This window comes from Typopeltis vanoorti, chromosome 9 (genome assembly GCF_054136105.1).
Source record: "Typopeltis vanoorti isolate ZY-2024b chromosome 9, IOZ_Tvanoo_1.0, whole genome shotgun sequence".
In the NCBI taxonomy this organism is placed as follows: domain Eukaryota; kingdom Metazoa; phylum Arthropoda; class Arachnida; order Uropygi; family Thelyphonidae; genus Typopeltis; species Typopeltis vanoorti.
In genome coordinates, this window is record NC_143557.1 from 131,837,385 (window position 1) to 131,850,064 (window position 12,680).

The 12,680-nt window shown below is 37.0% G+C and overlaps 2 protein-coding genes across 2 annotated transcripts in view; one reads left to right on the top strand and one right to left on the bottom strand.

The window, feature by feature from the left end:
* Positions 1-1,929, bottom strand: part of LOC150103570 (uncharacterized) — a 74,549-nt gene extending 72,620 nt beyond the window's left edge. The window contains exon 1 of the mRNA XM_090398208.1: positions 1,800-1,929. The gene's annotated coding sequence lies outside the window, so the exon portion shown is untranslated. The remainder of the gene's footprint in view (positions 1-1,799) is intronic.
* A 68-nt stretch (positions 1,930-1,997) lies between these two features.
* On the top strand, positions 1,998-11,242 carry LOC150103571 (uncharacterized). Its single transcript, XM_090398265.1, has 3 exons — positions 1,998-2,160; positions 9,939-10,017; positions 10,302-11,242. Exons 2-3 carry the CDS (start codon positions 9,939-9,941, stop codon positions 10,592-10,594), a joined length of 372 nt encoding a protein of 123 aa, XP_090254391.1. The 5' UTR covers positions 1,998-2,160; the 3' UTR covers positions 10,595-11,242.
* Positions 11,243-12,680: the final 1,438 nt, after the last annotated feature.

The following is a 12,680-nucleotide window of genomic DNA, read 5'->3' on the forward strand; positions in this document are numbered from 1 at the left end:
TAATGGATGGCAATGCTGTAGCCAATGAAGTTCTAACTGAGGCTCGGCTATTGCTGTTACCCTCCTGCCATGATCAGAGCTTTAATAGCTCAATAACACCTTATCCCTACACTGTCCTCTACAGATAACGGGGAAGATGAAAAGCATTCTTGCTTCGCCCCTTTAAGCCAGTCCAGATAAGGATAAGATTCGAAAACTTGCTGCAAACTAAAATAAAAATAAAATCTGAAGAACAAGTACTTTGTTCAAGTACAAGCTTTGCTGCTGAATATTAACTGTGAATTACATGTTTTGAATTTAAAGAAACTTGTGTGGAGTATTCAATGGTAAAAATATAAGAAAAATACATATGCATCTGGTAGTTCATTCAAGAATTGACAAATCTTTAACGTCTCGGTCTCAGAAATACCAGTCTCGGTCTCAATACACAACGAGGCATGTCCGTTAGCTCGCTACCATGGAACAAACTGAAAGATGCTCACTCACCGTAACCAGTAATTATTGTCTGACCGTGCATGCGATTGGTGTTTTATATTCTGAATTCAGTGTTTTCCATATTTTTGCATACGGTTGTGTGTGGGGGGGTGCGAATTGCGTGACGTAGCGCTTTTCGAAATCGAAGAATTTCTATGGAATTATGTGAGTCTACAACTGAATGATAAAACATTATTTCAACAGCACAGATTCATATTATATGTATTATATAATACGTCCGCTGTACAATGCTTATGTAGTGCAATATAGGCGACTACGTAGGCTGTTCAATAAGTAATAAGACTATATTTATACAGAAAACAGATTACCTTTAATCGTCATCATTTACATGGTCTTTTTCGAAGTAACTACCGTGAGACGCGATGCATTTGTCCCAACGCTGCGTCCACTTCTTAAACACATGTGAGAGTCCGTTTTTTGAGAGTTCTTTCAAAACCGCCTCCGCAGCTTTTACACATGCTTTGTTGCTTTCGAGTGGTTTCTTGAGCTGAGGAAACAGCCAGAAATCGCACGGTGCGAGATCAGGACTGTATGAAGGGTGTGGTAGGAGAACCGTGTTGTTCTTCTGCAAAACGTCCACTACACAACCAGCAATATGTGGTGATCATTGTCTCTGTGATGGACGTTGAAGGTCTTCCCTCACGTTCAAGATCTTCCACATTTTGCCTTCCTTCCTCGAAAGTTTTATGCCAGCGAAAAACACTTGCCGTCGACATTGCTTCATCGTGGAAAGCTTCGCGTATCATGTTAAAAGTGTCCGATGCCGATTTTTGCAAACGCACACAAAATTTAATCGCATAACGGTATTCCAAGGACGCTTCCATTTCGAAGAGTGGTCGCGCCTCGTAGGCGCTCCGAAACCAGCTTGCGTTTAGTCACGTGACACTCTGGCACATCAGCCCGTATACGCCATCTCTCAACCTCTTTTGTCAATACAGACAGCATCGTTTCTTTATTCCACAGAAATTAATATTGTGATGAGTGGTTTCGCCACAGTAAAATTAGTCTTATTACTTATTGAACAGCCCACGTATTTATAGGTTTATCATTTAAATGATAAAACTTGTATCTTTATTTAAAAAAAATAAATAAAGATCACATAAAATATAAATGATAAAACCAGCGCATTCATTTTTCAAATATATAAAAAAATAAGAATAATCAAAATCCTGGCATTTAATGCCAGGATTTTGATTATTTCATCTTGAACGAGTTGATTACGCAACTCGTTCAAGATGAGTGGAAGACATTTAACGTAAAAAGCACCGATTTATTTACCCGTTAAAATGGCCGCTTTAACAAACCTGTTATCACAAGGCTATCCAATTGCCGAGTTCTTTTGCAACCTTTAGTTTTTCCACGGATATGAATACCGCAACTTATTCTTCCCTAAAACTTTTGCAGCAATATTGCGAAACATCCTCCCTATGAATACGTCATAGTTCCTTGATTAGCTCCTGCACCACCACCACTTCATTCATGCGTGCCACTAGCAACGGGAATAAAGAAGGGTCACACGACCGGCATTGCTAGTATACTCAGCGGCAAAGTAACAAGTAGCCGTCACCTAGTGGCAGCTTACAGTTGTGTATTTTTGTTCATATATTATTCCATGTTAAGATTAGTTCATTTGTTAACGAAAGCGATCAAGAAATTTCTTTTACAGTAAGTGATTATTTTATTGTTTCTATTCTAATTCACTCGTTTTGATTATTTTAGTATTTCCTTCAAAATACATTGAACAGTACTTGCGAGGTTTAGTTTCCTTATAATATTGCTACGTTTCGAATATAAGTATTATTACTTACCTACCTTTTACAAACAGTTGTTTTCAGTCATTTAAAAAGCTATTTCATTTATCTAAATACTTAGTAAATATTTTCAATATTTAATTTATAAAAATTTAAGTTTACAAACTTTAGTAACATAAACACATTCGACTGATAGTTCTAGTATCTGGTCGGTAGATGTCTCTACCTGTTACGTCCCATGTCCAGATAAGGAGTAGCTTTGCACGCTAATCAAGTTTTACAGACTTGTTGCAGTACGGAAGTTTAAAGGTAAGGGTTACAGCACTTCGGAACGATTATAGTGTATAAATTATAACGTTTACATTCCTGTATGTTTGTTTGTTTTTTTGTCAACGAATCAATTGTGTAAGCTAAAATTAACGACAGTGCATTGTCCAATGTAACTACGTAATACATCTTTTGAAATGCCTGTTTACCGCCATTTTCGTATGCTTTTGCGTTATCTTTCTTCCCCCCCCCCCCTTCTTTGAGTCCTTGGCCTTATTTATTTTCGTGCTAACATAATAAACATTGCTTGCGTGGTTAGTTGAGTGAATTACATTTCGGCTCTCCCATCAACTGGTCGTAAATTCAAATATTTCGACTGCTTTCTCCTGGGAGAAATTTGTGCTTAGGATGTTTTACTTAGGTAATTTAATGACTGAATAACTTGCATAATAATACCAATATTATTATATAGTATCGCGCAAAACGAAAGAAAAAATAACAGAAGCCTGTCGTTGGGGAAAACCAGCATAACATCACAACAGAAACTATTAAGAATGGGGGAGGGGGGAATTAAGTTAATTGTAGTCAAAAGAGTCGTATATAATTATATGGGATTAAATGGGAGCATATAGTTGATCTGTTGGTGAACAGACTGAAGTAAATAAACCTAAAAATGATCGCGTGCTTGAGGTTTGATGCAATCATTGCAGAGGAATCGCGTGGGGGGGGGATGGCAACTTTAAGCCTATTGGATTGATTGGGCCCAATTAAACGCCAGTGATCAATTTTTCGACGATTCACTGAACAAAAAAGCAAGAAAAAAATTATAATTAGCTTTTTTGATTTTATTTTATTAAAAAAAAATATTATTTAATTTTTAATAGCACATATTCGCGATACCTAATCATCTTAATTTGAGGGCCACCGAAATTATTCCAATTAGGCCTCGCCTTTATTACTGCCAAGACTGATTCTGTGAGTACATGCGTACTATTTTGTAGCTTATGGTTAAAATTTGCAGCGAGAAATTTTATTTCAATATACCCTAATTGTTTATCGATATAATTGAGCATTGACTTCTCACGAGCAAGTTGTACAGTAGCGAACGATTTAATCCGAACAAGTCGAATTTTCGGCAAGGTTTTGGTTTGCTTTTTGTTTCGGTTCACAGTAGTTTGGTTTCGGTTTTAGTTCGCCATTTTGGTTGAGTGCTGCGTGTTTTTAACTGTCTATGATGTTTATTGAGTGTTGTGCGTTTTTTAATAGTGTAAACAAGTTGACATTCGCATTGTTTTATTATTAATTTCTGTAGCTATTAAATGGATGCTTTCTTGGAAAAGCGTTCAAAAATGTCGTCTTTCTCAGGTACGCATCCATGACTCAAAACGAAATTACCAATGAGTGTGGTGGTTTGGATACTGTTAATGACATTTTAAAGACGTTTATGGAGATGGTATCTTTTTTCCGTTTACTAGTTAGGAAAAGCAAAATCAATCCAAAATTGTCTACTGCAGATTTGGCAAGCTGTGGGACTAACGTTTCCGATATGACAGTCCGTCGAAGATTGTTGGAAGCAGGGAATACTGCCCACAGACCAAAAAAGAAACAAATGTTGATGAAGGCTGTGCAGAAGAGGCTCCGATAGCCAGTGTATAAAGATTGGAGTGTTGAGAAGTGGAAGAAGTTTCTATTCTCAGATGAGAGCCATTCTTTTGTCCAAGGAGAGAGGACCCTATGTTCCCAAATCAGCGGCTGAGAAGTTCATAAACACCCAGCTAAAAATATGTTCTGGGGGTTGTTTTACACATAACGATCCAGGATCAGTTGTCTGACGGTGTGATGAAAATTTACCAAGACATAAACATGTTGGAGAAAAGAGTGGTCCCACAGATCCAGAAAGACAAAGAACTCATCTTCCAACAGGATCTCGCTCCAAGCCACACTTCAGAAAAATGAAAGAATTCCACAAACATCACAACATCCAGTTGCTTCAGTGGCCAGGTAACTCTCTTGACATTAACCCAATGGAACATTTGTGGACCAATGTGAAAAAGAGACTTGGAAAATTAAACTGTGATACAAAGGATAACTTAATACAATTCATTATTGAAAGTATGGTTTCGAGATGCAGAAATAAGAAAAATGTGTCTTGCGTTGGTAGAGTCCATGCCTAAGCGAATTAATGAACTCATTAGGAACAGAGGAGCACATAAATTATTAGGTAAAGTTGGAGTTTAATTTTTTACTTATTTCTTGCGAAATTAAAATCGTTTTTTTAAAAATGCGGATTAATTTATTCGCTACTGTATGTGTAATTATTCATATCTGTAAGCGCAGTTGATAATAAACAAGTTCGGTTTTTTTTTTTTTTTTTTTCAGAACGTGGGGAAAGATACGACGTGAATAAATAGCTTATTGCCAAGATATGTATAGATATCTTGTACAATCGGATTTCTCTAAAACCCTAGAGAAATAAGTGAAAATTAATTGGAGGAAATTATTTCAAATGGTTATAGTCCGCGGGTCCTAATTAGTTGGACTGCTTGCGTGTTTACCATTTACTGTGAGAGAAGATTCCTTTAATCATACTGTATTTTGAAGTGAGAGGAGGATAGATCAAAAGTTGGTGATATCGCTCCCAGCATAGCTATGAATGAAATCTCTGCCAATGGCCAAACAAATACGTTGCACATTGGCTGCAGAGGGTTTCATATCTGCTCCTATTAAATAGCGAATGTTCAAGTCCTTAAGATTCGTTTCAAAAAAATATTATTGCATGACATCTCCAGGGACTCAAGTCACGTGACCCTTCTAAATTAGCAAAGCCTTCAAAACAAACTAGATCGATTATCTGCAGCCGTTGCATTAAGTCCTTTTTTGAAACTATAAAAAACGTTCTGATGGCCAAATTACTGATCTCATCACAAAGCCATCCATAGTGGTGACATTCCCATTTAGTAAATACAATTTCGAGAGATTTTTTCCCCGTTAGGTAAATTTTATCTTTAAGACCCACAAATTCTTACTGGCACTTCGCTGTAGTGAGTGTTAATTATCTAAATTGTCAGTAAAAAAAAAAAAAAAATTGCCAAGGGCGCCGGTAATTTAACTGCACGCTCTATGTTACTTCAGACCTTCAAAGAAGTGAGTGGCTATCTCATTCTGTGTGATAAATCATCCCCACCCACACGCTAAATATATACCATAGCAGATTTGAATACACGGCATAAACGCTATTCATGTGACCGATCAAGTTGCCATACTACGGTAAACTTATTGGAATTGAATAAAATGCTATGCATTTACGCTTACAAAAAATGTACATTAACTTTCTCTGTAAGAAGTGCATTTAGTGAAGAGTTTGGAAACTAAGGAACAGCCTTTTTAATTCATTGAGGTAGTCTGTTTATGCAGTTCCTTTTTGAACAGTCCTATTGGCTCAGCTGTTTACGGATTAGCAAGTGAACTAGAGCACACGGAGTGAACGCCGAAATATTTGGTTTATTCATTCTTTCTTTTACTTCTAATTTAAAATATTTGTGTAGTAAATTAAACTCGGAGCACTAAAGTACAAGAACGCTGTTATCAATGATGCTGCAACACTTCGTCTATCGATAGTAAAGCAGTGTACGTATTTGCCACATAAGCAGAATCCGTTCCCATGGAAACGAACCTAGGAATTTTCTGTTACCTTGTTCGTTCTGGCACGTGCCGTTCAATTTTTATTAACTAGCTATTTCGATATGAAGAAATTTTGTGTATGAAGGCGGTTTATCATGTAGAAACACAGTCCATTATCAGAAAAGCAATCAAACAGACTTTTAATTTTACGTAATATCCAAATGCTTTGACAAATGAAAACCTTTTTTTTTTTTTTTTTCGGGGGGGGGGGGGGAATTGGATTAAAGCTCGATTATCAAATAAGAAAACGAACTGTGCTTATGGGACAAATTTTAAGTGATAGAAATTTGTGCAAGGACTCTTTCAGAACGAACGTACAAAAGCCATTCTGCTGTTAGCCTTAACAGGGTAATTAAACGCTGTTTATACAGTAAGTAAATTAATATTTATTCTCATAATTGTCAATGAAATATATAAATGTATTTGTTTTTGTATTATGGCGAAAAAGAAAAACAGCATTGAATAATTACGATATATGTCATGAAGTTAACCCGGCTTATAACAACGAAATATTTTCCCACGTGATCATCCACAATTACTGGTGGAATTTTAGTCGAATATAGCATTAACGACGCAAGATTACGCAAGGATCTACCTTGTCTTTCAAGAAAGGTTCTGTTATCTTGGAGAACAAAGATTGGGACATCTGCTGGACATATCGTGTAATTTTTTTCCCTTAATTCATCAAGGTTTGAGTGGGTGGAATACTCATTCCTTCAGCACACTCGAAACGAAGGCATCTAGTGATGTGACATTAGCAGCACGCGAAGGATAAGGGAATTGTGTGAACCTCCAAATGAGCCTGTCGAGGAAGTCTTCTGATAAATAGGCTCTAGAGCCACGTGATGTGTGATAGGGTCCTCTGTCCTGTGTAAAATGGAATGTTTTTTTTGCTCTACCAACGTTTTTCCTTCGCTGTAGCAGCACCTTTTGCTACAGCGAAGAAATGTTATATATAAACAACTTTAGCAATTATTTACATCGAAATACAATTGTTATACCATCGTTTTAATCGAATTTCCATGTTATAATCTAGTTGTTACATTACTGTTCTCTTAAAATGCTTTGACTTCCTTTTTACTTAAAAGCAGGGAATCTCATTACTGGTAGTTACATACACACTACTTTCTCTTACATTAAGGTATGTTTCCGATTTGTTAGCCCCCCCCCCCCCCTCTCAGTTGGGTTTAAGATACTCATTTTTACTTTAATGAGTACACAGTAAATTACATTTACATACCACATATAGCACACTTAAATATATATAATAACAAACTAGATATTCTAAAAAAATAAATTATATATACCATCTGTACAGTGAAATAACATTCATATGCAATCGTTTACATAATTTCTTCTATTATAATTCAAGTAGCTGTTATAATCATATACAAAGCTTTCACGTATGTTACATAAAATTTTGACATCTTGTAATTTTCCTGATAGTATTTTTTTTGCCCAGTTAAACATGTGACACTGAGTTCGCTGTTTCCATTGAGGTAGGGAAACACTCTTTTTCCTGCGGTAGACGATCTGTTCCACGTAATTCAGGCGCTGTTTCTTCTGATGTAAGTGGAGAGCTAGAGGTTTTTCCTATTTCCACTAGCCAGTGATGATAGTGTCGTTCTGTTGTTGGTTGGAGGGTTCGCCTGATGTAAGCTTGGAAGTTAAGTGTGCCCATTCTTCTATAGTCATTCTTCTAGATTGGATTGAACTGGTAATCGCTTCCTGGATGTTGTGATGTAGTTTCGATATGGTTCCCGGACTGTCTCCTCTTCCATACTCATGGTCTCACCTGTGAGCCCAAATTGCGTACATCGTTAGTATCAGAACTATTGTTTGCACCCTGTTTTGTTTTCCTTTTAGCCAGAATAATATTTCCTCGTTGATTAATTGGATTTCAGGAAGCCATCGTTTAACGGCTTTACAAGTTTCTCCTGCTCCTTTGCAATATATCATTAGGTGGTATAGTAGTATGAAGGCGTAGACTCTGCATGTGCTCTTCTATTAACGTGCATGCAGTCGAACGGCTTATCTCATAGCGCGTGTACTGAAGGGGGTTGTCGAAGTTCAGTACTGTCTTTCTTCGCCATACCGTATTAGTTTTAAAAACACTGAAAAAAAGAGAACTGGAATGGCGTTTCCTAATTTATCATTATAAAAGAACCTCCACGGAATGCGACTTATTTCTTCCCGAGCCCTCCCTCGAGTCGAAGGAAACAAGGGAGGAAGTAAATCTTTTACACCCATCATGCTTCTCCTGAAAAACATTCACCGAAGACGCACTCAATGTTCACTGGCAACCTACCACGAGTGGAACCAAGTTTCTCCACTACCCACCATGAGAACCTAAATTTCCCTGCATCCACATTGAGAACTCCCCCTCCCCTTACCAGCCTCATATGTCTCCTCCATATATCCATTCCCCAAACCGTGAAGATGGTCCCACAATCCATCTCAGATGATCACACCTTAGCATAACTGCCGAGATATGGTCCCATCTCGGTCTTGCGAAGTGGGAGAACGATCATCCTTTTCATTTAAGTCCGTGTTCTCTTCGACATGTTATCCTGTGTCCCCAATACCCAGTGAATGTGATCTCCATACCCCTAACTCGCTACCATGGATCCCCCTACCTTATCAACTACTTGCAGCAAACGCCCATTGATGTAATACTGTTTGTAATGTGTTTCGTCCAAAATGTATAACCTTGCGCATAGCAATATCAATCCAGCGCCCATCAACAAATACGTTAGTAGCAACGACAATGGTCATTATCTTTTGCTACTGTAATGCAAAGGACAGCGGCCACAAGATCGTTTTGTGCAAGCCAGCCTACAGGCATTCTCTATCCCTCGACCTAACGTTGCACTATTCGCATATAATGGATTGATTCCTTCCACACTATTCTTAGCGTTAAAGAATTAGTCTAAAAATAGAATACTGCAGCCCGCTCCAATCCATACCACAAATTCATCTTGTCGTGCAAAATAACTTCATGTGAAATTTTATCTTGGCAAAATATGGAATAATCATTGTATATCTATTCCCCAATCCAGCTATTCTTTCTCTTTACGAGATCTACTCTACTCTACTCTACCACTCGTATAAAAAAAAAAAAAATCACACCACTTAGTTGTTTCCGATTCATTTTAGTGATCGAAAGAAATTTCTTTCTGAATAACCACGGTTGTTTCAGGCCTATAGTAGCTTAATATAAAACAGTTAATAGAATTTGGATGTCTTGAATCCGAAAAACATCCAAATTATAACCGTTTATTATATAATAAAAAGTTATGTATTATATTAGAGCGATTAAGATATATTTTTGTAATTAGAATCATAAAAGTAATTGCATTATCAACAATAATATACTAACACCATTTTCAAACGAATATATTACTTAAGAGCTCGTTTACATTTGATTTAAATTTCACGCATCAATCGTAAGCAGAAAGTAGATGTATTTGTTCGTAATGAAAGACAGTTCTTCGCGTCCAAATTTATTACACTTCTAATTGAAAATGTATTTGGCAGTTTCATGTGGAAGGTACCAGATAGATTTTTTTTTTTTTTTCATCCTGTAAAATATGGACAAGTAGGCCAGACAATGCTGCAATTTTACTAGCGCAATATATATCGCCTAATTCCAACTCAATTGTTTGCAATGTTTCCTAATTACACTTCCTGTTTCTTAAATATTCAGCGAAGGTGAAATTTAGATGCATTGATTTTTATTCCTAGATGATCTCGATCGACTTTCAAACGTGTGCCGTGATCGTGTTCTATTTTACAAAGCCCGTCTTAAGTCATAACCAAAGTGGTAAGTAATTGTTTCTTAGTACAAAATAGTATACTTAAATAAGATTAATATGAAATTATAAATAATTTTTTTATAAAATATTTAGTGATTTTTAAATTTATATAACTTTGATTGCAATATTTTAGAATAATGTAAACTCGGTTAAAAATACTACTAGAGGGCGCTAGCTGGTATAATGTAAATGCAGGTTAATTAACAATCTTATTTCTTTTGTTCACATAAATATTTGTTATTATAGATAAGATACTCGATGTTTCATTAACATTTTTTTGTCTATTATTTAGCCGAAATGCCCTATGGAGAGCCAACAAAATTTATCGCTTTGTGGTTATTTGGTGGAATCTGTTTATATTTCCTTGCCCTGGGAATGTTTTTTTGGTTGTGTAAAAAAGGAAGGCCTGGCAAGAAACCGCAAGTCGGATATGTGTTGCGAATGCCAAATGAAAAAGATGTCGCTGTCCATCTCTCAAACAACATACCAGAAGCTGATTGCAATGTAACTCTTCCACCTGCTCCTTTACAAGCCATGGATAATCCTATTTATATGCACATCAATGAAATAGAACCGAACTCGTGATATTAAATCAATACCAATGGAATTTTGGTATGCAACAAATGTGTTCTGTACAATAAACATCTACCAAGTGTGTTCGCACTCGATTTATAAGAAGAAATCGTCAACGAAGTGATTTAGCACACGAACTTAACTTGCAGACGGATGGACAACAGAAGGATTCTTCCAAGTTCACTCGTATGTTCATCAACGTTATACGAATTCATCTCAATATTGTTGTTCATGTACTTCATTTACAGATCGTCTTTCCACTGTTTCTATGCAAATAAGGAGGAAACCAAAGTACAATATGTTGGAATTACTCACTACGTTTTGTCAACATCGAAGGGACAATCTTTTCCATAACTAGTCAATCCTAATTTATAAAATGATTCAGGTGTGTGGAGGAGTGCCAGTCATCAAGTTTCTGTGATAATCTACCCACATCACATTTCGCCAGGTCTCTTCCAAAATATTCCTCAAAATTCCACGGAAGCACATCCTAAATCCAAAATGATTTAGGGTGTGCTTCCGTGTACAATGCTAGGGTATCCGGTAAGTGGACGATTTGGACTTTCAACGCACAAGACCAATGTTTATTATTTGTTACTTGCTAATACTCCGAATCCGGTGAACTCTAGAGCAATATGAAAATAAAATATTTGAACTGTTTGTGTGGTTTCAATTTATTTTGATAATTTATGAGCCATTTAGTAAAGATATCGGCCTCCTTTCCCGTAATTGGTACGTTTTAAACCCCCTTGTCATAGATATGATTAAAATTTGTTATAAACTAATTCAGCCGAACTTTTTATTTATATTCAAGAAATATCACTATACAACATATTCAAACATTTTAATTTCAATATGTTCCACTTTCGCAACAGCGAAATCATCCTCGTAGGAGATTTTAATGTCCACAATACCAACTGACTTTCTTCCTCCAGCTGTACAGATATTGCAGGCAGAGGTGCTGAGATATGTGCCATCATTAATGACCTTACAGAACTCGTTCAGATGCCAACCAGAATATCTGATAACCCAAACCACTCTTCAAATACCCTAGATCTCTTCCTGGCCAATGACCCTTCCGAATACACAGTGAATGTAGAGGACCTGCTAGGCAATTCTGACCACAACCTATCCTTTCCCATGCAATAACGCTTACACAGTCACTCCCTTACAAGAGTAGTTTGGCATTATAACAGTGCCAAGTGGAACAGCCTCTGCCTCATTCCCATGGTTAGACTATTGCTTCTAATCCAAACATGCACTGAACTCATAACAAAAGTGATCCTCACTAGCATGGAATCATACATTCCCCACAGTACTCTGACCTGCCATTCCCTAACTAAACCCTGGTTTTCAAAAAGATGCGCCAAGGCAGTACAAATTTTAAAAAAAGAAAAAACACGCACAAACATACCATCACTGGCTCAGATACCATCCTCCTTTAGAGCTTATACCCAAGCCCAAAATAAATGCTTCCAAAACAGTTCGAAAGAGTAAAAAGCAGGAAATTAGCAGCCAAGCATTTTGGTCTCTCGCCAAAGCAATCGGTCGTAACTTCTGTCCCACACTATTCCCACTTCTATCATATCCAGGTGGCTTCATTGCATCATCTCCTACAGAAAAGGTGAATCTCCAGGCCTCACACTCTGTCACACTACAGAAAGAGATCAACAAAATACTGTATAAATTAGACACAAGTTCCATGCCCTGATGGCTTTCATCCAATTGTCCTGAAGATTTGTGCACCAGAACTATCCCCTGCCCTATGTCACTTGTATATACTGGCTTATTCCACTGGTATCTATCCCACAACCTGTAAATTGGCCCATATTCAACCCATTCCCAAAAAGAGAGATAAATCACTACCGTCCAATTACCGCCCCATCTCGTTTATCTCAGTCTTGTCTAAAGTAATAAAAAATCACTTCCCAACTCCTACACTATCTTGAAGTTACCCGTCTAATCTAAAAAAACGACCGCCAGTATGAATTCCGTCGCTGCCGATCAACAGTAGATCTGCTCACATATGTCACTCATCTCTGGTCAAATGCCATGGAGAAGTTTGGCGAATCTCAAGCGGTTTGACTTGATATTTCCA